At 51.4% G+C, this 26,470-nt stretch overlaps 1 protein-coding gene across 1 annotated transcript; it reads left to right on the top strand.

The window, feature by feature from the left end:
• The first annotated feature begins 5,347 nt into the window (after positions 1 to 5,347).
• FMOD (fibromodulin) lies at positions 5,348 to 16,293 on the top strand. Its single transcript, XM_043567535.1, has 3 exons — positions 5,348 to 5,480; positions 8,174 to 9,161; positions 14,423 to 16,293. Exons 2-3 carry the CDS (start codon positions 8,183 to 8,185, stop codon positions 14,572 to 14,574), a joined length of 1,131 nt encoding a protein of 376 aa, XP_043423470.1. The 5' UTR covers positions 5,348 to 5,480; positions 8,174 to 8,182; the 3' UTR covers positions 14,575 to 16,293.
• Positions 16,294 to 26,470: the final 10,177 nt, after the last annotated feature.

Below are 26,470 nucleotides of genomic sequence, written 5' to 3'. Positions count from 1 at the left end.
TGTCGATCTCCCTGCCTCCAGATAGCACTCTCAAACCTGGCTACACGAGAAAACCATCAATTAATCAATGAAACGATGCTGGGCCCCATCTGCACAGATCCTATTTCAGTCATCTGGAGTGGGGCCTCGGCCTGGGTGCTCTCCAGAGCGGCCCCACTGGCTCCCCCTGTGCAGCCAGGGTTAAGCACCAGTCCCCTCAAATGGAGAGCTGTACTGCCAGAATCCCAGACTCTGCGGGGCTGCTAACCTCCAGTTCTCTATTTTCCTTACAAGTGTCAGATATTTCGTCTGTTTTCTTTCCAAGCTGCCATCACCCAAGTCCTACTAAAATCATCTTCTCTCCAACTTTGCCATAGATTAGGACATAAGTCTTCCTTTCTATAACCCGACCCCAACCAGTTCCTGGACAAATGCCCAAGGTGAGGAAAGGAAGTGCCATTTTTCTAAGTGTCTCCCACGTGTCAGGTGCTTTCCTAGACCCTTACAATTGCTTTAACACCCTAATGAGCTAGGTGTTAATCATTCCCATTCTATAGATAAGGAACCCGAAGACCAAGGAAATTAAGGAACACACTCTAAATTTCTGAGATTCAAAGCCATTCCGTCTGACTCAAAATCCATGCCTTTTCCAAGACAATGACAAGACATTACCTTTCCTCAACTTCTTTTTGTTTTTAAGGAGTTTTCCTTATTTATTTTTTTATTTCATTGTTAAACTATTACTTTGCTACAGGGACCATACGGAGGTAAGCAGACAATAGAATGGACCAGAGTTCAAGACATCGCACACATTACTAAGGATCATTATTCTCCATTATTCTCTGAACTCCAGTAGAAATAGATCTGAGTCCTTAAACCTTTGCATGGGCCTATGTCACTGGTTCTTGCTTTGAGGAATTAGACGTGTCCATCCTCAGGTAGGAACCGATCTCTTTCCTCAGCCCAAAGGGATTCAGAATGATGCTACTCCTTAGGTAGTATTCTTGTTCTACCCCTTCTCCACCCTAAATTTGACTCTTAAACTCTGAGAAGGAGCCAGACATCTCCTCTTCTGGGCTGCTCTGTACTTGCCTCTTAAATCCTGACCTTCCGCCCCCACCCTCCCCACTCCCACCAAAGATATTTCTCCAGATCTGCAGTTTTACACTGACCTTGCAGGCGACCTTCTTGTTCTTCCTTGGCAGGGTGGGGGAGGAGGGGTGAAAATGCCAGCCACCAAAAGTCCCACCTCTATCCTTGGCTAGCTTCTCTCTGATTGGCTTAAGTTATGAAAGTAGATTTACTACCTTTTGGCAAAATCCAGCTTTCACACCTTCCATTTATTCAACCAATGTTTAGAAAGGGCCTAATAAGTGCCAGGTACTTGGCCAAACATTATGCTAACTAATGACATTGCCTCCCTCCCCAGGGAACTTGCAATCTACTAAAATAACCAAAGGTGATTGCTATTTATTTTTTTATGTTTATTTATTTATTTTGAGAGAGAGAGAGAGAGAGAGAGCACAAGCAGAGGAGGGGCAGAGAGGGAGAGAGAGAATCCCAAGCAGGTTCTGTGCTGTCAGTGCAGAGCCTGACGTGAGGTTTGATCTCACGAACTGTGAGACATTCTGAACTTCCATTTCCTTATCTGTAAACATAAAGTATGATAATACCTACTGGATGGGGTTGTGGTGAGGATCTCAGAAATGGTAGCTGGTATTTTAGAGCTAATATCGAGTCCTGGTCTTACCAAAGTCAGGTAATTGTAGCAAGTGCCAGCATCCTTGGAACTGGTCTGTCGTATATTGGTTCTCTTCCCCAGTACAGCCCGAGGAACATCATTAATTCTTAGCTCATTTGCAAAACAAGAAGTATGTCATACACTGAGTCACCTTCAGACTTCAGATTTTAGGTTATCTCGTCTGCCTCCCTCCTCATTTAGGTTTTTCTCCCTGAGCCAACCCTGATTTCCCAATTCAAATGCATTCATACTTTCTAGAAGGCGATCTCCTGAAATCCGTCATATCATCATCAGATTAACAACACCAAGCGTGTAATAAATACACGGTAAAAATAAGGGATGCTATCCATTAAAAGAGAAACGTTGTTCTCTCTTATTTTAAGGAGCTTATTAGAAGAAAATTCTGAAGCCCTCAACTCCATTTGAAAGAAAACGAGTCTTTCCGGCTCCAATATCTTTGTCTCATCCTTCTGGAAAGAGGAGACTATCCATGGCGAGGACTTCTAATGACCCCTCAATACTAAGGGAATAAAGAGAAACATCTGCACTGGAAACTTCGGGACACTCCTATTGGGTGCCAGTGTAGCCTAGACTTTCCATCAAAACATCAGACTAGTAAACAATCCCTCTCTGGCGTCAAGAGCTTTCAGGATGGGGCAGCAGTGGAGTCTGGATTGTACCACCATGATCATCTTTCTACTGACCTCTTTATATTCAACTCACTAATTCTGTTTGGGTGGATTTCCAGCCGTATCCCTCCATCCCCTGATTGTTGGGGACCAGAGGCTATGTTATAAAAACAGGGGGTACTGGGTCTTATGGAGGAAGAGGAAGGGGGTGGTGGCCACTGAAGCATCACGGTGTCTTTGCGGACAGGGATTTGAATCAGAACACATTTCATCCCTTCCAGACAGGGTGGGTCCAACATCAGAGACAATCAGCTTTGCCTAGCGGTTGTGGCTTAACCTGTACTTTTCTGGGTAGAGAGGAAATAGCAGTGGCTTGAACCCCTGGAAAGTCAAATAGGTCCGAAGGCCAAACGGTTTTCCTGGCCTTGTTGGTGCTGTTTATTCCACCCTGCGCTGGGTACTGAAGACAGGCAGACTGTAGGGAGCCAAAAATACAATTCATTCCATAACCCTTTGCTGATTACCTACTAAGCACCAGACGATGTGTGCCCAGCTGGAGCTAGGGGTTACATAACTGAATAACAGAGCCTCTCTTTTTAGTTTGCTTGCAGTTTGGTGACTGGGTAGGGCTGGCTCGACGCCTCCCAGAGAGCACCAGTGTCCCAAATGAACCCTTTTCACATGTGGACTCCCTCGGCAATCTGGAGGACATCAGTATCCCCTGCTTGGTTTCCCATATTGAAGCCAAGCTCCGAGGGCCTAGATCCAGGACCCAGGCAAACAGAGCAGAAGTAGTCCAAATGGAGATTAGAGCCCATTGACAAAGGAACTTTTGAACAGTGGCTGGTCCCCTGGAACCTGCCTCCTGACCTGGTCCCAGTCATCCTCTCTTCTTTCTTCCTCCTAAGGAAGGACAGATAACTAAAGACTTGGTGCGAATCTCACAGCTTTAGAAATGGTCAGCACAACACATGGAGATACTGCCTTTTTTGGGTGGAGATTTGTTGGGAAGGATCCCAGTCAATGGTTGGTCCCCAGGCTCCCCTGACTTTCACTGTTAGCAAATGCAGTATTGTTCACCAGGCTGCAGTTTAAAACAATAACCATCCGTACCCAGTGGGCGAATGTGCCCGGCTGTCCAGGCCCCTCTAAGAAGTGTCTCTTGGGCCCTGTTGTCAAAACCAGGGTCTGCTTTCTGGACTCAAAAATGATGAGAGGCTTATCCATGCATTATTGAAAACCATCTTCATATTAAGGCCACTCTGCCTCACTCACGAGATCAGAGTTTGCCACACAGGCTCCTGCTTTCTTGTGAGTAGGCATTATATGGGAACCTTCTATGTGTGCCCAACGGTTAAGACCACGCCGGCCGTGGAGTACATGCTCCTATTTGTTAAACTGAAATGAAATATGTGTGGGCTCCAGAAGAGATGCTCTGTATCCCAGCCCCCTCTCGTTGTTATCCTCCCCTGTCTCCAGATTCCAGCAGATTGGGCCACTATAATTAGCTGGGCTTCAGAGTCACTGAGTCCGACTGGGACAGTAGGGCAGTGATCACACCCTCCATGCCATCAGTCCTCTGGCCTTGTGATGTGGGAAAGTCTGTGGGCTTTAGAATCATGCAGATCAAGGTTCAAATCTTTGTTTTACCACTCTCTAGCTAGGCACACCACATCGCTGCACCTTCTTTTCCAAAACAAAATACCTCCTGTGATCATTAAATGCAATAACATAAGTAAACCACCTAGCTTAAAGCAGGTGGTCAGCAACCATTCGTTATGTTTAATCTTTTAAAAGACTCTTCCTAAGTCTTGAGAAGAGTGGGTTCCTGACAAAGACCTTCCCGATGGCCTCCACAGTTCAGACCGATGGCAGCAACCAGAAGTCGCATCTGCCTTGACCCCTCTAAAGTCTTCTAATTCAAATCTGAGGCTTTCTCAATCGGTATGTATTTTTTTTTTTTTTTTTTACATCAGGAGCGTCTCAAACTCGAACCCTTGTACACTGTTGGTGTTCTCGTCTACTATGGGAAATAGTAGGGTGGCTTAAAAAAATCAAAAGCAGAATTACCATGTGACCCAGCAATTCCATTTCTGAGCATCTGTCCAAAATAATCAAAAGCAGGGTCTCAAAAAGATATTTGTCCCTTCATGTTCATTGCAGGGTTATTTACGAGAGCCAAGAGGCAGAAGCAACCCAAGTGTCCATCGCTGGATAACCAAAATGCGGCAAATACGCACAGTCGAATGCGGTAGGAAGGAGACTCTGGCACACCCCACAACAGAGGAATTTTAAGAACACCGTGCTAAGCGAAACAAGCCAGCCACAAAAAGACGAACACCGTACGACTGCACCGATGCGAGGTTCTAGACTAGTCAAACTCACAGAGACGGCAAGCAGAACGGTTGCCAGGCAATTAAAGGACAGTGCGCGATGCTAGTGCACAATAAGTGATCAACCAACGTGAGATCCCCTTCCTTTCCGTTAATTCTGATGGAGGAGGGAAAACTTGCCGCCCAGACGAGTCTACACTGGTAAGGGATGGAACTAGAGCCAGAGCCAGCCGTCCTGTGTCATGCACCGTTACGCCCTCGTCTGACCACCTGCATGGAGGGGGAGCCAAGAAGGCTAAGTAGTCCTGGCTCTCTGGGGGGACACATGGGTTGCTAAAAGCGTGAAGATGCCTCTTCCCAAATCCCTGCCCTCCCCAGCCCTGCATCTGGCCTGTGGGTTTAATGAGAAATCCAGGCACTTGGTAAGAGACTGTACAAATACCTTCTAAGGCGCCACTAACTCATTCAGCAGAAAGAGACTCAGAGCTGCCAATGCTTTAGGGAAGATAAGTGAGTGGAAAGAGGTGGTTTTTATAACGTCAGGCGGACAGAAGAATTTTGCCTGGTTGAGTGTGAGCTCCGCCCCTGCAGCAGAGCCGAAAAAGCCAGGATCCGGCCTCCTCAGTCCCTCTCTTCACAATATTTGATTAGGAATTTGGGGGCGGGACCCTGGCCTGGCACAGACCCGCACACTCTCAGTAGACATTCTGTCTTCTCTCTCGCTCTCTCTCACACGTTCTCCAACCCAAGCAGGCCAGACAGAGGGACGTGGTCACTCTCTGCAAGGTTCAACTGGAGGTAAGTTTAGTCATTTTAATTCAGTTTTTTTGGTCCCTTGTGGTTCCATAACGGGAATCAAGGAAAGGGGCTGGCGTGTGGGGAGAGGGGCTGGCAGCGAGGAACCATTCCTCATTCTCCCATCTGGGCCATGACCCCAGGATGCCGAGAGGGGCAAAGGAGGAGGAGAGGGAACATGTTACTCTGTCCTACGGTTTCTTTCTGGTTGTTGGGGGGAGAGGGGGACTCCATTTCTCAGGCATGAAAAAGTAGAGGACCTAGGTGTCTAGGGAAGCCAGCACTCATCATCCACCACTCAGCCCTCCAGTCTGTCCTGTAGGCAAGTTGTGGTACCTAAGTGCTGTTATAGGGGAAGGATGGAGGGAGTGTGAGTGTGTGTGTGTGTGTGTGTGTGTGTGTTGCTGGGGGGAAAGGGAGGGAATAAAGAGAAGAGTTGAGAATTGACCATGTTCAGGGAACTGTGAGGGAGGGTCCAACCCAGCTGAGGGGATGACTTCTGGTCTGACTTCCTGGTTCCTGATGGGAGGGAAAGGCTGTAGAGGCATAAAAGAACAGCACGAACTCCTGAGTCAGCCTCCCACAGCTCATGGAGCCCCAATCCCAGAAACTTTCCACCTCACAAATCTCTGAGCACAGGAGGGTCTCTACCATTAGGGTGGGCAGGGGGATTGAAAAGCATACGACCCTGGAGCAACCCTGCTAAGATTCGGAAGAGAGGAGAGGCAGAAGTTTCCCATCCAGCCCTCTTAGCACTCATGGCTCCTAAGGAGAGGCCAACGTGGGTAGGATGCACAGCCGCTGGAAAGCTGGGTCTTGAGGAGGAAGGTGGCTCTTGTCTGCCAAGATGCCCGGTCTGGAAGGAGACATGGAGACAGAGGCTCACTGTGCCACCTTGGTCCTGCAGCAGCCCAGGGCCGTGCATGGAAAAATGCGCCGTTGGCAGTGGGCCACTCCATCCGTCTTCCCTCCTGGCCAGATCCAAGGCCCAGCCAGCGTGCCCAGGCAGTGGGCAGTTGGGTTGGCTTCTCAGAAACACTGTGGGCTCTTTGTCTGAGGCCTGAGGCCGCTTGAGGATGAGCCAGGTGCCTCTCCTCTGCAGCCCAGAGGCTAATGGAATGAAGAGGGCCTAAGGGAATCACTTTCAGAAAACAGAGAGCTCGGGGGCCCGGGAGGAACGGTGGCAGAAGGTGACTAGACTGAGTGCCGCAGTCAGGGTTTTTTCCCATCAGTTCGTTGGATTTGATGCTGACTTTTAGATTCCTTTCTTTCTCCTGTCTGCAGTTGCCCGTCCCAGGAGGCCCAACAGCAATGTGAGGGACATATGTGACCCTTCCGGGACCAAGAAAGATTCTAAGGTTCCTCGGAACAAGGGTGACACTCACAGCTCCGGAAGGTTCCCACTGCTTGCAAGGGCTAGCTGGTGCCTTGGCTATAGGTATTCAGAGCAGGGTGCCCAGGCCTGATATGCCAGCCCCTGATCCCCCCATACCTTCAGCTTCCCTCCCAGCATGCACCAAACCCACCTTTCTCTCCAAGCCTGCCCTGTTCTCATCTCACTGGCTCACAGGCTCAAGGCAACAGGCTGCCTGGCACAGTGGGGGCCTAGGAGGAGGCTGGTGATCCAGATGGCATCACAGGTAGCTTAGGGTGGGAGAGGGGAGGCCAGAATCCCATTCCAAAGTCACGTTCTCTCGGGTACACTCAAGTGTCTTCAATTACGATTCCATTTTTCAGTGTTCCTCATTCATTTCTCTGGGCCTCACGTGGCTTTAGCATAATGTCCATGGTGGAGCGTGAGGGGGGCTAACACTTTACCAGACAGCACAGACCACATCGGGTAGACAGACCCAGACCCCACACACCGGAAGACAAGTGCCATACCTGGCGTCAGGGTTCCCCGTCTGGAGGGGACTGTGGCTGTTGTGTTACATGAAGACCTGTGCCAGCCGGGCTGCGTGTGTAGCCACAAACTGCCCACCAGAGAGTTTTCTCACCCAGCAGACTGTTCCAGACACTGGCGCTTTGGAGGGTAGCCCAAACCTTGCGGTGACTGCAGGGGGCCACACCCCTCCCCCAAGACTGGAAACCCGAAACCCCCAGCCTGCCCAAGAGACCAAAAGATCTTCCAGAAGTAATTCAGACCTTCCCCTTGGAGGTCTCAAGCTGCTTCTGGAGGTTTCCCAGAGACATGGAAGGAACCAGAGGGTTTTTTCCTTGGACTCTTGGAAAATATCATATCCCCGAGAAATGCAGACTGAATACGAATTCGCGCCTGAAGAGCACCCACCACCCCCACCCCCACTCCCACCCCCACAGGGATGATTGCGGTGGGCTCTCCAGCTCTGCCACCAGAACCTTCAGGTCGCTAGAGGCTCCTAAGGACCTGCCCCTAGAAAAAAATGCAGTGCCCCCCCCCCCCATTCAAGTTCCTTCTAATCTTGAAGGCTCTGTTTCTGTGACTCCGTAAAATGGACCCAGCTCCCCCAGGTGGCCACGGTCGAGCCGGACCGCGTGTGCGGAGTCGGCACTGGGGGAGGGGAGGCACGCAGGAAGTGAGAACGGGGCTCCCCGTGAAATCTGCACAGCTCCCAGCCCAAGGCTCCCCGCCCCCCAGCCCCCACCCGGATCCGTCGTCCTGCCTCCCTACTGTCTCACTCATGCCTGCTCGCTGTGTTCTCTCTCCCCTCTTCCAGAGAGACAAAATGCAGTGGGCCTCCCTCCTGCTGCTGGCAGGGCTCTGCTCCCTCTCCCGGGCCCAGTATGACGAAGACCCCCACTGGTGGTTCCACTACCTCCGCAGCCAGCAGTCCACCTACTACGATCCCTATGACCCTTACCCTTACGAGCCCTATGAGCCCTACCCCTATGGGGTGGAGGAAGGTCCAGCCTATGCCTACGGCTCTCCACCCCCTCCAGAGCCCCGCGACTGCCCCCAGGAGTGCGACTGCCCCCCCAACTTCCCCACAGCCATGTACTGTGACAACCGCAACCTCAAGTACCTGCCGTTCGTCCCGTCCCGCATGAAGTACGTCTACTTCCAGAACAACCAGATCTCGTCCATCCAGGAAGGTGTCTTCGACAACGCCACGGGGCTGCTCTGGATTGCTCTCCATGGCAACCAGATCACCAGCGATAAGGTGGGCAGGAAGATCTTCTCCAAGCTGAGGCACCTGGAGAGGCTGTACCTGGACCACAACAATCTGACCCGGATGCCCGGCCCGCTGCCACGATCCCTGAGGGAGCTCCATCTCGACCACAACCAGATCTCCAGGGTCCCCAACAACGCTCTGGAGGGGCTGGAGAACCTCACCGCCTTGTACCTCCAACACAACGAGATCCAGGAAGTGGGCAGTGCGATGAGGGGCCTCCGGTCACTGATCTTGCTGGACCTGAGTTACAACCACCTGCGGAAGGTGCCCGATGGACTGCCCTCAGCCCTCGAGCAACTGTACCTGGAGCACAACAACGTCTATTCCGTCCCTGACAGCTACTTCCGGGGGTCACCCAAGCTGCTCTATGTGCGGCTGTCCCATAACAGTCTCACCAACAATGGCCTGGCCTCGAACACCTTCAATTCCAGCAGCCTCCTTGAGCTTGACCTCTCCTACAACCAGCTGCAGAAGATCCCCCCGGTCAACACCAACCTGGAGAATCTCTACCTCCAAGGCAATAGGATCAATGGTGAGACGCTGACAAAGGGGGGGTGGGGAGCGGCTGTCTGTTCCGTTAGAAAACCCCTGTCCTGGGTGCCAGTAGCAACGCAAAAGACACAGAAGTAGGGGAGACAAAGGTCACGAACGAAGCAGCCTGCAGTCCAAGCTATACCCCCGTACAAGGGGGACAAAATGGCCCCTAGACTACACAGCAGTGCTGGAAAATTCCTTGGGGGCGTGGGCTGGCTTGGAGGAAGACTTCCCAGTAGGGGTAAGCTTCCATCTAAGACTGGAGAGAGAGGTGAGCATGGGCTGGAGGAACGGGACCAAGCCATTCTGGGAAGTGGAGTGCCCCAAAGGGTCCAGCCACTTAACAGGCCACCTGCAGGGGACAGCCAGGAAATCTGGGTGTCTGAGAGGAAGGGCTGGCGTGTTGAGGGGCAGTGAGGGGTGAGCTTGCAGAGGTCGGGATGAAAGCAGTTCATAGACAGGCGGATCTAAGTGGGGTTTCTAGGGTCCGTCTCGGGAGGAAGGTGGGCTGTTAAGAAACCATGGAGTTCGCACTTATTTCCCGAGCCAGAAGAGGATGAGCTCTCTGTTTCCACATGCTCTACTCCTGCCTCTATAGTCACTCTTGTGTTTTGGCTGTTTATTTATTTTTTAAACCTAACAGCTGTTGGACAAGAAGGCGCAGCCTCTCAGAGCTGAATGCGGGGCTTGTTCTGGTCCCTTCTCCCTGGAGTACAAGGAGCCCCTGGTGGTAGGGCAGAGGTCCCCGGGGTAATGGGAGCCCTATCACCACAAGGCCCCGGGGTGGTGGGCAAGGACACGGGCCTCTTGTTTTCCAAGCACTTCCCAGCGGATGCCTCAAGGAATCGAAAAGCCCGCCTCTTTGCCTCTCAGGACTAAAATATTCATTTCGGAGAGAATCATCTAGCTGCTTTTCAGCTCCGTCTCAGGATCTTGTGTTCCGAATGTGCTTACGTTACCCGGGGGCCGCTGATGTTTTAATCCCAGCTGGAAGGTACTGAGCCAGCATTTAACCTCCCTTCCTCAGGCAGCAAGGTCCCCCCGTCTCTGGGAAAGGACTCATTAAGGACCACTGGCAAAGGGCTCTGAAGCGGAGCCTGCTGTGAGCACATGGCACCATCAAAACACGGATGAGGACGGAGACTTCAAATCCTCCCTCCCGTCCTTTCTCTCGCTGTGCTCAGGGAACAGATCAGTCATTTGGCAAGACGTTCGCGCGCTGCACAGCCCTCTGAGCGAGACAGGCACCTGGCCCCAGAGGCCGACAGTGGGGCGGGCAAGGTGAGAGGTGTCTGATCCTCTGGTCTGAAGGGCAAGACACCATCACGGGCTCCCAAACTGTTTTATTATGTAAAGTCTTTCTTTTGGGGGGGGACGTCTTCTCCTTCCCAAGTGCGGCAGTCCTCGGAGACATCTCTGAGATGTCGCGTGCCGCAAAGGGTCTGCCATTTACTCGTGGCTGTCCGTCATCCCACCCAGAAGTCACCTGCCACCCCACTCCACATCCAGGAGGATTGTCACACCAGAACTGTCACATTACGTGCTGTGTTTGACCCTGAAATTGTGACAGCAAAGAGCAGCTGTCACGGGAGGGAACCCATTAGCTATTGCCTGACTATATACGGTCGGAAAAAGCTGGGGAGGGCAGGGCTCTATCACAACATCCTGTCGCCCTCCGCCTTCGTGGGGAGCACATCTGCCACTCAAATACAGGGTGGCCCGCCCCTTCCAGAAGCTCTGCAGCAGATAGAATCATTTCCGTTAAGCGTCCCGAGGCTTTGCCAGAAAGTTCTCCATTAAGCCAAACAACCTAAAAATGTTCAGTGTCTCTCCCAAATCCCTTCTCATGCCATTTTTTCAATGTTTATTTTTGAGGGAGGGAGGGAGAGAGAGACAGAGACAGAGGGTAAGTGGGGGAGGGGCAGAGAGAGAGAGGGAGACAGAATTCAAAGCAGGCTCCAAGCTCTGAGCTGCCAGCACAGATCCCGATGCGGGGCTAGACCGCACGAACCGTGAGATCGTGACCTGACCCAATGTCGGATGTTCAACCGACTCGGCCACCCAGGCGCCCCACCCCCCTTCTCATGTAATTTAAGCCAAATTCCCTTATCTAGTTATCATTTTGGTCTCTCTTCCAGTCTCCTTCTAAGGCAAAATAACACCAACTCCTGCATTTAATTTTTCTCAGTGAATTAATACATGTGAAGTGCTTGTCCGGGGCCTGGCACGTAACCGAGAGGCAACACACGGGAACTATTCCTACCTTTTTCCTCTCGTTGCCACTTTGAAGGTGACAGGCAGAGTTTTTGTTTCGTTTTACTTGAAAAAAAAAAAACACACGTATTTATTTATTTTGAGAGAGAGAGCACACACAAGCCACAGAGGGGCAGAGACAGAGGGAGAGAGGTGAGAACCCCAAGCAGGCTCCGCACTGTCAGCGTGGAGAGCCCGAGGTGGCCCTCGAACCCACAAACCGTGAGATGGTGACCTGAGCTGAAATCAAGGGTCAGAGGCTTAACCGACTGAACCTCCCACCCCCCCACCCCCCCCCCCCCCGGCGACTCTGTTTGTTTCACTTTTTGCATTGCGAAGATGGGGACACGGAGGTCTTTTCAGAGAAGGAGTAGCCATCTCTTGGGGTCACCCAGATGACGTAGTGGTCACCCTGAGCGCCGGCCTTCAGCATCCAAGGACCTAGAGTCAGGTGTCTCTGGCTGAGAATGTGAGCAGTGTCTCTCAGATTCAGACCACCAGCAGGAAGGCCCAGTCCCCCAGCTGGGGCCCCTCTCCCAGGGCCAACGCGCCACCTGGTGGGGGGGGGGGGGTGAAGGTGGGGTGGAAGCCACCCTCTGGGGGAGGAGCTAAAAGAAAGGCAGGAACTAAAGGGTGTGCAGGGGAATCAGGCCAGTCCCCTCCCTCCCCTTCCCTCCTCCATTAGCAACCCCCTCAGTTTTTCCAGCCTGGCAACCGCCAGGGAACACAGCTCGGAATGTTATTCGGGAGCTGTGGGATCTGTGGAGCTGGGCGGGTACCCCAGGAGGAATTTGGAAAGACTTATGTCAGTATTTAATCTGGCCTGGAAAATGTCGTCCAGAGTCTCCAGGCAGAAGCCCTGTCCTATTCCTGAGCTTGGGGAAGACAAACGGGGGGGCACAGGGCGTCCACTGCGTGGACAGAATCGATGCGCATGGTGTGCCCGGAAGCCCCTAAGTACCCCCCTATTTTTTTTTTATTTTTTAAAAATTTTTTTAGTGTTTATTTATTTTTGAGAGAGACAGAGACAGGATGCGAGTGGGTTAGGGGCAGAGAGAGAGGGAGACACAGAAGTTGACGCAGGCTCCAGGCTCTGAGCTGTCAGCACAGAGCCTGACACGGGGCTCGAACTCACGAGCTGTGAGATCATGACCTGAGCGGAAGTCGGACGCTCAACCGACTGAGCCACCCAGGCGCCCCAGTATCCCCCCTATGTATACACATGCTCAGGGAGCCAGGGTTTTAGCAGATGGTCGGAGGGCCCGAGGCTGGGGTAGAGACCCCATCTAGTGCAGTGGAGTTGAAAGTGATCTATAAGCCGACCCACCTGACTTCCCCGCAGCCCACCCCACTCTACTCTCCTCTGTGGCCACCACAGATGCAGCCCCTGGCCGAGGCTCTGCCCCCAACCTGCCCCCTCAGAGGCCATGTAATCTACTTCCCGGGACCAGAATGGAGACATCCAAAAGCATCCAAAAGATCTCCATCATCCCCACGCTCCCTCCCCACCCCACCCCACCCCACGGAATGCTGTCCATAGACGGACGCTTCCTATCCTCCCCCCTCCTTCTAGTCCAGAGCTCCATTATTCTTTGGGGCTGGATTTCCTGTCTTATATTTGCTGAACAAGTTAATGGGCTGCAGCCTCGCCCCATCTCCTCTTGGTCAGTTCTTAAGAGAGACTGGAAACAACTGTTCGCGCTCATTGAAAAACACTTTGCTCACCAGCCTATTTAAGCTCCCCACGCTGTCTTCCCTGCAACCTTCCCTTTCCTACCCGTGATCACACCCTCCCTGAGGCCCTCCATGGCCGCCCCCAGGAAGAGAGTCAGAAAAGCCTCCTCCCAGCTCCTCCAGCCGCCCCACGAGCTGAGGAATGCCTCCGGCAGAAGCAAAAGCAAGCCCTGGGTCCCAATGTCACAGCCCTCGAGATAGATCCTACTGGGCTCCGACAGGCGACTTCACCAGGACCCCCTGCGACAGGAGCCGCCTCCAGAGGCCCTCAGACAACACGCTGCCACCAGTGGAGGCTCCAGCAGCTCTTTGTGGTGACTTTGCCACCCCTGCTGGAGATTCAGTCGAGTTCCTGGCTTTCTCCCTTCAAGATGCTAACTCGGTAGACTTGAGACAGAGGTGGCTGATTTGTCCAAAAGGACAACCAGAGGCAAAACAGACGGATTTATGTTAAAACCAAAGAGAACTATTGCATCTGTTAAGATTGTGTGGGGATTTTTGGGGGGGGAGGGGAGGATATCTTCAAAACAGGGGGACTTCTTTTGAGATTAAACGAAGGGGTGGGGGTGAGCCATATATTAACTGCAGGAGGCAAGGGAATTGTTTATTTGACTTTTGAGGTCCATGGCAGCCGTATTCGTCTATGGATTTCCGCCTTCCTAGACCTCAGGGCCTTGCTCATCATTCCTTTGGCAGTCCCGGGAAGGAAGAGGTGCACCCCCTCAAAACTCCGGCACGCGAAGACAGTTGTCTCCCTGCCCGGGCTTTCTCTCTTTAATTTCCTGCCACTCTCTCTGCAAAGTGTCAGGAGATGTTCCAGATTTAGGTCCCTCCATTTCCCCAGTCTTCCTTCTCAGCAATTCAGCAAAGCCCTCCCTCTCCAAAGGCAATCAAGTCCTTCAAAACTGCTAAAGCTGATCTTTGACTACCTTCTGGTTCCCCCTGCCGCTTACAGGCGGGAAAAGATCGCGTCCTCGCTGGAAGGACACTCCAGGACGTTCCGGGGTCTGCAAGGTGATGCGAGGATCAGGGGTGGTTGGGAAGCGGAGTGACAGACACAGGCGGAGACCCCCCACTCTGGCCCCGGCGCTGCCCCCTAGCGGCCCCAGTCGGTATGACTTCGATCGCGGAAGACGCTGCCCCACCCAGCCAAGTGCCATCCTCCCCTCAGAAGTATTGCAGCAGCTTCACCGGGGCCGCCCCGCTTCCCTGTGGATCCGGGTCCCTGATCCCGGCTTCTCCCGCCCCCCCCCGCCCCTCTTGTCCCCGCAGAGTTCTCCATCAGCAGCTTCTGCACCGTGGTGGACGTCATGAACTTCTCCAAGCTGCAGGTGCTTCGCCTGGACGGAAACGAGATCAAGCGCAGCGCAATGCCGGTGGACGCGCCCCTCTGCCTGCGCCTTGCCAGCCTCATCGAGATCTGAGTGGCCCTTGCACGGGGCACGGGGCCGAAGCCTCCCGCGCCCCACTGCATTTGGCTTGATGGTTTGGTTTGGCTTTTGCTGGAAGGTCTGGGACAGACCATGTGACAGAACTCCATGGGCTCCCTCTGTAGTCTTCTTCCCTGTAGGCAGGGTCAGGTGGGATCAGGGGACAGGCAGCCTTTTACTGAGGGACACGGCCGCAGCTCTCTTTTCCAGGACAGATGTGGTGGCAGAGGAAGTAATCCGTGGAAGTCCCAACCCCAGAAACCTCACTATTCTAAGTTCTTCCCAATGATCTGGTGTCATGAACTCTAAAAGTCACTCGGGCAATGGCACATAGCGTGCTTTCCCCACAATCCCTGGCTCTCTCTGTGAGCAACGCTTGACCACTCTCCTGCATGCCAGGCTGACGGTGTGGTTACTCCGGGCTCCCACTCAGTGCTCCTCGGAATATACCTCTTTGCCCAACTGCCTCCTCCCTCGTCCTCCTCATCCACTCAGCCTTGCTCCACAGACACCTGTTCTGTGCCTTAGGCAGAGGCATGCGAGCCCAAGGTGTGCGGGCATCTGCCTGGTGGCCTATGCAGAGAACTCACACTAGTGTCTGGAGGTGGAAGGAAACTGGGAGTCACCTCTACACCGTCCCTAACTCCGCTCCTTGAAAGCCACCAGATTGGAGGTCACCAGCATGATGACAATATTCAGGGACTGATGCGGGGGGAGACAAGCAACCTTAGGCTTTGATAAATGGGTGGGGCTATATTTTAGCAGCTGGGCAGTTCTTTGAAGGTGGATCAGACTTCCAAACAGGAAAGGACAGCCTTTGCTTACATCAGCATCCATAATGGGGGCAAACGTCCCGAATCGGCCGAACTAAGGAAGCAGCCCCCTGGGGTTTCGCCCTTGCCCAGAACCCTCTATATTCCCAGCAGCTCCCAACTTGGGTCTTCGTCCTCAAAGGCATATGGTTCTCAAAGCACGAGAAAGGTAGTTTCTCCCTCTCTTGTCCAGGCAGAAAGGTCTACACGCTGATGGGAGAAACAGAGTCCAGGCAGCCCTGAACTTGCCTGGCTAGCCCACAGGTGGAGGCTGTGGTTCAGCTGTACGCATTGATTTGTCCTGAGACCACAGCTCGTAGTGGAAGCTCCGGCTGGAGATGCTCATTGGGTCTGTGAAGCCCGGGCCAGGCAGCCAAATCTGGCTTGTGCTGAGGATGAAACCCTCTGCTGTCACATCTCTGAGCTACACCCTCATTCCTGAAGATGGCTGTTGCTTTATAGCTTGGCTGGAGAAGAATTCATTCTCCCCATGTCTGAAAGGTGATGTTGCCTGGGGCCGAACCGGCCTATTCTTTTGGGCGCCATTGGGATGGAGTGGCCGGGGGCAGGGGCTGGCCTGAGAAGAGCTAGTCCTCGCCTGGCCCCTGTCCAGATGCCATTACATCCCTGATACTGTGTGCGCTTTGAAGCAGCTTCCCTGAGAAATGAAGGGGAGGAGCCCTGGATTCTGTTCTTGGCTCCAGACTCCAAAATCCACAAAAGCCAAACCAGCTCATTTCAACAAAGGAGCTCTGATGTGAGGGGGCAAGGCTGCCCCTGCCCCCAGGCCCTTCAGAAAGCGTCTGCATGTGAACACCATCATGCCTCTATAAAGGATCCTTATTACAGGAAACGCATGAGTGGTGGTTAACCTGACCAATAAAGTTATTTTATGATTGCATCTGCCGGAATGGAGTCATTTAAGGCACACACACAGAAGGGTTACTTTAAGGGAACCTGCGGGGGTCACATAGGCCTTGGACTGGAAGAGCCCACTATCCCCTCTATTCTGCTTCCACAGATGTAGCGAAGGGGTTAAAAAAAAAAAAAAAAGTCACCTGTAAAAAATTTCTCGTTAGCAAACTTGGTGTTCTGGAAGTTCTTCTTTGAGTCGAACTTCAACCCCGCTAGGTACCCGTTTCCTTCCATTTGGTCCCCAAGAGAGAAAGAACACCTGGGTTTGTTTTCAATCATCCTTGTTAACATTTTTTCTTGCTTTCACCATCTTCCCTCCTTGCTGGGGGATTAATTCTGGGTCTGGCCGATCCTGAGTGTAGTTGTCTTGGCTGCTGCCGCCCTCTAGTGGCAACTTCCAGAACTGAGGGTACTCAAACCCGCACAGCCCAGTTGGTCCTGGAAGAGGAAAATAAACTTTCGGCCGCCAGATGCTTAGCAGATGTTACATAAGCAAGGACGGCCAACTAGCCTGGCGCTTTGGGGACAACCCACTGTTTTATAATAGGGAAATAACCGCAACTGATATCTCTTGAGCTGAATATGTTACTCACCGAACATGCTCATTAATCTATTCTGTGAAATTCTATGCCAAGACTGTTTCAAATGTCACACCTCCACTTTCGCCAGAGTAAACGAACTTGATTAGTCGTCTCTGAAGAGTTAGGCAGGAATGGGAGGGTGGGAAAGATCGGGAGCAAATCCTAACGTCAACCACAGGCCTCTCTCCAGGAGCAGCAAGTTGGGCGCACCTGCCTTAGTGCCGGACAGATATGCCGTGTGAAACAGACACATGGCCAGAGATCCAGCCAAGCTACAAGGAAGAATCTTCTGCCTCTCTGTTTTGCTTCCTAAGCAGGCTCCGTGAACATCCCACCCAAGACAGAGCAGGGGGAAGAATCAGGAGCCAGGCCCTGCCCTGCTGCAAGTTGCCCCTGGTTCTAAATCCAGCGCTTCTTGGGGCGCCTGGGTGGCGCAGTCGGTTAAGCGTCCGACTTCAGCCAGGTCACGATCTCGCGGTCCGTGAGTTCGAGCCCCGCGTCAGGCTCTGGGCTGATGGCTCGGAGCCTGTTTCCGATTCTGTGTCTCCCTCTCTCTCTGCCCCTCCCCCGTTCATGCTCTGTCTCTGTCCCAAAAATAAATAAATGTTGAAAAAAAAATTTTTTTAATCCAGCGCTTCTCAAGAGGGTAGCAAGAGGGGGCAATCCAGCAGGCTCATGTGGCTTTCCTTTGGGTTGGTACCATTTGGTGGGTACTTATTATGTGCTCAGTTCTTTACTTACGTTACCTCATTAGCATTCCTAACCATTCTGTGCCATAGGTGCTATTATTTTTGCTATTTTACAGTTGGGGAAACTGAGGCACCCAGAAGCTGAGCTCAACCCCAGAAGGAAGTATGGAGGCCAGGATCTGATCTTTGGCCCGTCAGTTTTGCTATACTGTTTCTACTGTGGTGGACCTGACGTCTCCATGTCGCTGGTGTAAGCAGGTCTGTTAGGAATGCAGAGGGCCCTTGGTGGTCGACAGGGTGCCATAGACGGAGGAAAGCCATCTGACTAGAGTTTTTTACTTACCTAAGTCCATTCTGCTAGCTTTCACCGTCCCTTTATGACTTTTCCAATTAAAATGTACTCTTCATCAATAAATGAGTATCCCTGGGCAGGCGCCGAGGGTACAAAAGCGGGCAGCCCCTGCCTCGGGGTCTTTACCCTCTAATTCAATGATCAACATGGCACACACAAAAATTGCAGGGGGACTATGTAGTTACAAACTGAGAAAGGGCTGTGAAGGGCATGAGCACAGGTTTAAATGGAGATTATCAAGGAGGCTGACCCAGACTGGCAGTTCAGGGCCAGATCGTAGACACGGAGGGAGAGCGCCGTTATCTAGATGACGAGGTGGGAGGGGCCGTGCAGCGGAGGTAACAGCAGGTGCCAACTTCCTAAGCGGGAGGAAGCTTCTGAGTCACTGAAAGACGGCGAAGGTGGCTGGAGCAGAGAACGAGGGCGAGGGTTTCAAGCGACAGGGATATAAGGGCGGGAGCAAAATCATCCGTTGCCTCTATTCTTATTTCACCCCCAAGTACTGTACCAGGAAGCTTATCCACAACCCCAAACCCCCTAAGGTCCTGCGTTATATTCCGTCTCGCAGTTCCGACTTCCAGCCACTAGTGGGCAGCATCTCACTTTGCACCGTCAGAGCATTTTCTAAAACCTTTAAAGGTTTAGTCCGCTCCACTTTCTGGCCACCCGCTCTGATCCACCAGCCCTCTGGACACTGACGAAAAATCAAGGCACAGAAGGCACTGTGTAACCAACAAGTCTCGACCTTCGTGTACTGTGGACCCCTTTGGCAGGCTGGTGAAACTATGGACCTCTTCCTTAAAGACTTAAAATAGGCAGGATTCCAAAGGAAACCAGTTGCATTTTTAAATAGTTATCAAAGGGTAAAATACGTACGTCTTTACATAGTATGTATGTTTGTTTTCAATGTGGCAAATGACAGGATCCAGCAATAAGTCTAATCACGGTCCTAGGGAAGGACTAATGGGCACAAATAGCATTGTGAAGTATTTTCAATAATTATAATATGATATAAAAATTTCTGTGATTTCAGTTGGCGACGGAACCTCAGGTACCATAAATACTGCAGTGGTTTGTTACCTTTGTAATTGGAGAGAATGCTAAATTTCAGTTACCTGTGTGAAAAATCAAGATACAACCCCGATGTTTATAGCAGCACTCTCAACAATAGCCAAATTATGGAAAGAGCCTAAATGTCCATCAACTGATGAATGGATAAAGAAATTGTGGTTTATATACACAATGGAGTACTACGTGGCAATGAGAAAGAATGAAATATGGCCCTTTGTAGCAACATAGATGGAACTGGAGAGTGTGATGCTAAGTGAAATAAGCCATACAGAGAAAGACAGATATCATATGGTTTCATTCTTATGTGGATCCTGAGAAACTTAACAGAAACCCATGGGGGAGGGGAAGGAAAAAAAAGAGGTTAGAGTGCGAGAGAGCCAAAGCATAAGAGACTCAAAAACTGAGAACAAACTGAGGGTTGATGGGGGCTGGGAGGGAGGGGAGGGTGGGTGATGGGTATTGAGGAGGGCACCTTTTGGGATGAGCACTGGGTGTTGTATGGAAAGCAATTTCACAATAAACTTCATATATTGAAAAAATAAATAAATAAAAATAAAAAATAAAAAAAAATCATTCACCACGAAAAAAAAAAATCAAGATACAGTATTTTCTCATCCAAGATCCCAGACTAAGTTAAGCCATGGAAAGAGGCAAAAAGGTGGATGATAGAAGAAACACAAGAAAAGAAGGCAAATCGTGGTCTTTTCTCTCTAGGAGGACGGCTCCATCACTCGACAAATGTTTATTGTATGCAAAACATACAGCAAAAGTGAGTAGTGTATTTCGCATATGAAACTCTCCTGATACTTGCTGAGGAGTTTGGTGACGATAGTAATAACTGACCTGTGTTTCACCTTAGCCATTTTTTAATAATTTTGCTTAACATTTTTGTTTATTTTTGAGAGGGAGAGAGGGAGACAGAACATGAGCTGGGGAGGGGCAGAGAGAGAGGGAGGCACAGAATCCGAAGCAGGCTCCAGGCTCCGAGCTGTCAGCACAGAGCCGGATGTGGGGCTCAAACTCATGAGTGGTGAGATCATGACCTGAGCTGAAGTCGGACACTCAACTGGCTGAGCCACCCAGGTGCCCCTGCCTCGGCCATTTAAAAGACAGCTAATTTGACAACGCTTGAAGCAGTTGGCTGTAAGTGTCGAATGAGGTATATGGACAAAATATCTCTTCTTTTTTTTAAAAAAAAGAGGAGGAAATGATGAGGGCTGAGTGGCCAGGAAAGCCGGGGGAGGAGCCCCAAACACCCTCTCCCCCCAGGGAGGCCTGGAAGCTCTCCTTTCTTCACCAGCCCCGCCATCCCCTGCGCGAGCAGTCTGCTGGAGGGTCCACAGCTGAACGTGTGTCATCAGGGGATTCGGCGTCTTGGGTAGAGCTTCTCAGACTCTCCCAGAAAGTCCTCTGCCTCAAACAGACAAATGGAAGCCGGCAGACACGGCTCCCACCACTGGCTGAGACTCGGGGTGCCCCAGGCCACCATGCGGCACCCAAAAAAAGCAAACGCATTGATCGATCCCGTGGCAGCCTGAGTTTCCAGGGAAGCCATCCTTCCTGGAAACTAGACAACCCCCTGGGGGACAGGCCACGGGTGGTTTGAGAAGGACTGACATGGGAGACTGAAGGCGGGTCGTTCCTTGGTTGCCTGTGGCCCCACGTGGCCCAGAAAGGCCGAAATGGACAAAAGGACCCCAGTCATGCTGGGGTCCGGCAGGAACTGTGGATGCTAATGTTAATGAGCAGGCCTACCTGTGTGTTCGGTCACCAGCTATGCTCCAAGGAGAAAGAACAGAATTACACTTGACCCGGTTGTGGAAATAATAACAGGAAACGGGCCAGACTCCCAGGAGGAGGTAAGAGGACCTACCTACATGAGCAAAAGCATCAGAAAGCAGGCGGGGTTAGTGTCGATCGCTCTTAGAAAGCCCACCAGCAGGAAACACTCTAGTCCAATAGTCCCCACACCTCCTCCACTTGTGTCCTACGGGGCCGTCGGGCTGGGACAGTAACAGATGCCCGCCAGGCTTTGTCAGGCAGTTCTGGGGCAGACCCGAGTCAGATACGAGGGCCAACAAGGGCAGTTTGTATAGGAAGGTGTGGGGAAAGCGATCCCAAGGAAGGAGCCACAAAACCCAAGTCCCAAAACAGAACGAGCTTTATGCGGTCAGGGTGACAGGGACACCAGCAGCCCAGGAGTAAAAGTGACTCAGAAAGACAGGAAGGCGACATGGTGGCAAATGGGAGAGGGCTCAGCACAGCCCTGGTGGCTTCAGCCTGGTTTCAGGGTGTCAGGGGGTGTTTCCTGGCCCAGCCTCACACGCGGAGGCTCTCGGCCTATAGACACCTATGAGAAAGCAATCCTCACTGGCTTCAAGGGTCACATTTTCTGAACCCAAAACTAACACATTCCACTAAATATGTATGTCCTTGTGGGACCATAAAACAGGATATTTTAGAACATTTGTGTCCAGGGAAGTTTAAGGCATGCAATCAACAAGAACCACGTAAGGGTCAGATCCTAAGACAGACTGCCTGACGGCCTGGGTGTCTCAGTCCCAATTCTTAGCTTGCGCCCGAGAGCAATTGAATTGAGCTGAGTTAAGCAGGAAAGGAACTCATTTATTCACGCGTTCGCTTGCTTGCTTGTCTGTTTAAAGAGGGTGGCACATCAGGTAGCTGATAGACGATTCTAGAAGCAGGCTTGAAGGGCATGCAGCCAGAAACAAGGCCCAAGGTCAGGCCCATGAAGGCGCCACAGCCACCTCCCCCCCCCCCCCCCCCCCCAGGGTACAGACCCTGGAGCTTGCTCCACCAAGGCCATCCAAAGTGGATGACAGATGCTTCAGGGGAGCCACTGTCGCTCCTGCGTGTGGAAAATGGCAGGGGCTGCCACCACTCTGTCACTCTCCACGAGGCCCCGGCTTTTGCGTGCCACTAACTCTCAACTCAAGGCTAAACTGGCAGAACCATTATGTGCTGGTGCCCTACCAGTACACGAGACCGGGCAAGAGACCGGGCAACATGGGCACCTCATGTTCAACAGTGGGAGGCAGGCTGTCTCACGTGGGGGAGAGTGACCCATAAGAAATGACGGGCTCACATGCTGAGGGGCCAAATGGCAGAGTCACCTTTTGGGAAATCTGGGGGAGGAGCTTTGTGAGGTGCCCCGGTCCCCACACCTGCCTCCACGCCTCCGTGGAGCTGGGGAACAGACACCAACACGCAAGTAGGGTGTTCTCATACACCGTGGGACCCCCGCATGCCAACACCTCCTTCCTCTTACTCTGGAAATATCTCCTTCTGGCCAGCACTGCTTTGAGTCTGTTTCCCAATCTGCAGAACCCATCGAATTAGTCTCCCAGGGCTGCCGTAACAAGTTCTACAAACTAGGTGGTGTGAAACAAATTTTTTAAAAAAATTATTCATCCTTTTGCATTTCTGGAGGCCAGAAGTCCAAAATCAAGGTGCCACGAGGGCCATGCTTCCTCTGAAGGCTTTAGGGGAGCATCCTTCCTGGCCTCTTCCAGCTTCTGGCGGCTCCTGTGTTCTTGGCTTGTGGCCACGTCACTCCAGTCTCTGCCTCCTTCTGTCCTCACATGTCCCTCTCTGTATCTCTGTGTCTTCTCCTCTCCTTATAAGGATAGAGGTCACCGGATTTCATTCATAATGATCTCATCCCGATCCTTAACTAATTTCATGTTTCCAAATAAGGTCATTTTCTAAAGGTCTGAACAGATATGAGTTTGGAGGTACGCTATTCAATCCATAATTTCATCTACAGGGGACTTCCTTAAAAGCTTCCCAGAGGATGTCAGACAGATGTTTCCAGGGGCTTGGGGATGGAATACCAGACAGGCACTGAGACCCAGGCACCACAGACCCAAGGCCTGCCCACAGACCACGTCCTGTGGATGACATCCTGACCACAGCAAAAATAGTCCCAGGTGAGCATCGCAGATGCACCGAACAACAGAGGAAAAGAAGGGGGAACATATTTCTGAGTTGGTATAAATAGAAAACAAAGCAATTTAAAATGTCTCCAGATATTCTCGGGGGGGGGGGGGGCAAAAAGCACCACCAACGAAGAACCACTGGTACATATGCCCAGGAGGGAACTGCTGAGCTGTGACACATGAGCAGTTTACCTCTGCTAGATGTCGTCAACCTGCTCTCCCCAGTGGCACCGAGGGGGCCTGACAGCCCCCGGTCCCCACAGCCCACACTGCCAAATATTGCTTCAGACTTGAGTAATTTTGACAGTCTGATGGGTGAGACTTGGTAGTGATTTTTATTTTAATTAGCATTTCCCTTTTTTTTTTTTAATTTTATTTTCAAAGCTGATAGCAATCACACCAACCTATTCCTTCTCAGAAGTTATGCTGAGCCTTTTTTGGCAATCCCCAAAAAAGAAAAGGAGCTAAATCTGCTGGCCCAGCAGTGGAGAATCTGGAGCCGGGCTCTGCAGGCTAAGCATGACCAATGAAACTGGTCCTTCACCCCCATTGCAAATTGGCTCCCCCACCCAAGGCCGGGGGCAGTCCCCGAAGGGGACACAGCGCTCCGTGCTGGGGGGAAGGGGAGCCCCTCGCGTCTTTTCTAATCCACCTGGGGCAAATGCAGAAATTAGAAGGGATACGCTAGCGCCCTTCTTCCTCCTGTGGAAGGGGCAAGGGAGGTGGCCTCTCTCGGCCAGCACAGACGGGATGGGGACGACAGCACCGCAGTGACCCACCCAGGGCCACCCTAAAGCATCTGCTGCAGTTACTGTAGTCGTGATGGCATTTGTAGCCAGCGGCGGGGGAAAGGGTATGGGGTGGAGGTGTCAGTGACTGTAGGTGAAGGGCACCATGGAAAGGGATGAGGAGAGGAGACCCCCGGGGAAGGCACTGGCATCTCCTCAAGCCCAAGTCACAAGGCATCAGGCCATGACTCATGAGCCCCGGTGAAGACAGCGGTGAGGATGGTTTGGAAGACCCCCGTGCCCCAGCAAGGACAGAAAGGCAACAGTAGGAGGCCGGCGGTTGTGCTGGTCCAAGAGGGGCACACCCGTCTATTGGCTCCATTGTCACATCACCAGATAATCCTTTGCTCATCGCCTTGAATAGGATGGTTGTGAAACATCGTTACAAACCCACAGTCAGTGCACCGCGCCTCGTCAATGTTTCGTGTGTGTTAGCTGAGCAACCTGGTTAGATTGTAAATTCTTTAAAGGTAGAGACCATGTCATATGATTCCTCCACATAGCTCACAAGAGTTAGCACAGAGCTGGTTTCAATTTTTTTTTTAATTTTTTTTAACGGTTTTTATTTATTTTTGAGACCGAGAGAGACAGAGCATGAACGGGGGGGAGGGTCAGAGAGAGAGGGAGACACAGAATCGGAAGCAGGCTCCAGGCTCTGAGCTGGCAGCACAGAGCCCGACGCGGGGCTCGAACTCGTGAACCGCGAGATCATGACCTGAGCTGAAGTCGGACACCTAACCGACTTTGAGGCGCCCCTCAAACTTTTTAAATAACACCTGTTGGATTATATTCTTTTGGGGGTGAAAACAGTGGCATGAAATGGATTTAATTGCCCATTACCCACCCACCCACCTACATACACACACACCTGTTTTTCTTTGCTAAAAATATAAAGTGCTTTCAATTGTATGACTTCAGTTCTTTTCCTAAAATATCTCCCCGGTAAGGAGACACGTATGATTCACTCCATTTTACAGACAGGGTAATTGAGACCTACCCCCTTTGATTGCTTTGCCCCTGGTGGCATAGACCCAACACTGAAACCCAGGTCTATTACCTTCCATTGAACTGTCTGTCAGGTGCTGTGTGCCCCTTGCCCTCCTCCTGTCCCCATCACCCTGGGCCACTGAGGTGCCTCCCACACACCATTGTTTTTCTTTTTAACAATACAAAGCATCAACAAAGGCCCACTTCAGATATCAACAGGGCCCAGCAGGTGATAGAACTAGATGGTTGCCAGGGGTCTGTGAGCACCGAATCCTAGTCTCTGTGTTCACCGAAGAAAATCCATGTGCCAGTGTGTAATATTGTGGGGGGAGGCCAAGTCTGAGGAAGACCTGGGTCTCTGGGTGGCTCCAGGAGAGAGGTGTGAGAAAAACAATCACGATTTGGTGCTAAGGTAGGTATATGGAGAGATGAGGTAGGTCACTCCATGAGTCCATGCAAAAAAAAAAAAAAAAAAAAAAAAGACAATGTCAAATCCTATTAAAATGACATTGCAGGGGTGCCTGGGTGGCGCAGTCGGTTGAGCGTCCGACTTCAGCCAGGTCACCATCTCGCGGTCCGTGAGTTCGAGCCCCACGTCGGGCTCTGGGCTGATGGCTCGGAGCCTGGAGCCTGTTTCCGATTCTGTGTCTCCCTCTCTCTCTGCCCCTCGCCCGTTCATGCTCTGTCTCTCTCTGTCCCAAAAATAAATAAACGTTGAAAAAAAATGTATTAAAATGACATTGTAAATCCTAAGATGCTGCTTTTGTAAACATTTTTTGGGAGAGGGGACTTGGAAGAAAAATCCTTGAGGAAAAGAGGAATCCCATCGTCCCAAAACATCTCTCCCTTGGTAAAAATCCACGAGCTAAAAGCAGGACCCATGCTAGGTTGGGGGCTTTGAGCCTATACTAAGTTTTAGTCTGTGTCTTATATTGCTTGATGGATAGGAATCTTAAATTTCTCTAGAATCTGGAGTTCTCCATAGCAGCCAAACAAATAATGGAGGGCTGAGATTCAATGTGGGAAAGGAAAACTCATTCCTTTGTTATCAATACCTGATATAGCATCATTTAGTAAGCATTTGTGTCCCAGGTATTGTGTCACAATAATGCTAGGAGGCAGGTGCTTTTATTAGTAGTATTTTTCATAGAAGGAACTGAGATTCAGAGAGGTTGAGTAACTGCTCAAGATCACCCAGCCAGTAAGTGGAAGAGGCTGAAGTCGAACCCTGGTCCACCAGTCTTTAGCCTTAATCTCTATGCTACCTACCACGCTAGGTCCCTTGCGTCTATATATTTGTGTATGTTGGCGTGTGTTGGGGTGTGGGAACCGTTATTCAAGATACTTTTCTCTTACAAAACTTACAATGTGTCCTCAGAAAATATATATTGGATCAGAGAATCTGAGGCTGGTGCCAATAGGTACAGTATAATAAAGTGATGGTCAACTTAGTTTTAGAGGGTAGGCGATTAGTAATGCGGAAGAAGGCGTGAGCGTGCACAGACATACAGGAAGAAAACGAAGAAGACCCGAGTAACAAAGTTGGGGAAATAAATGCCCAAATCCACAGGGCCTTTGGAAAGAGAACCGGGAAGGACTAGAGGTTCCCAAACCCAGAATCTCTAGACTTGCTCAAGAATGGCTGGGCCGGCCCCGCAGACAGGCTGCGAAATGGGGACATCACCCAACCTTTAGGGACCCGAGGCACTCGGTCAGCAGGTGGCGGGCGGGAGGGG

This window comes from Prionailurus bengalensis, chromosome E4 (genome assembly GCF_016509475.1).
Source record: "Prionailurus bengalensis isolate Pbe53 chromosome E4, Fcat_Pben_1.1_paternal_pri, whole genome shotgun sequence".
NCBI lineage: Eukaryota > Metazoa > Chordata > Mammalia > Carnivora > Felidae > Prionailurus > Prionailurus bengalensis.
Note: the sequence above shows the minus strand (reverse complement) of the source record. Positions and strands in the feature narration are given on the sequence as shown.

Bases quoted from the DNA above. Each gene is read 5' to 3' on its own strand.
- FMOD (XM_043567535.1), top strand. From the start codon at position 8,183: ATGCAGTGGGCCTCCCTCCTGCTGCTGGCAGGGCTCTGCTCCCTCTCC. The intron at 9,162-14,422 runs GTGAGACGCTGA...TTGTCCCCGCAG, and splicing joins CCAAGGCAATAGGATCAATG to AGTTCTCCATCAGCAGCTTC.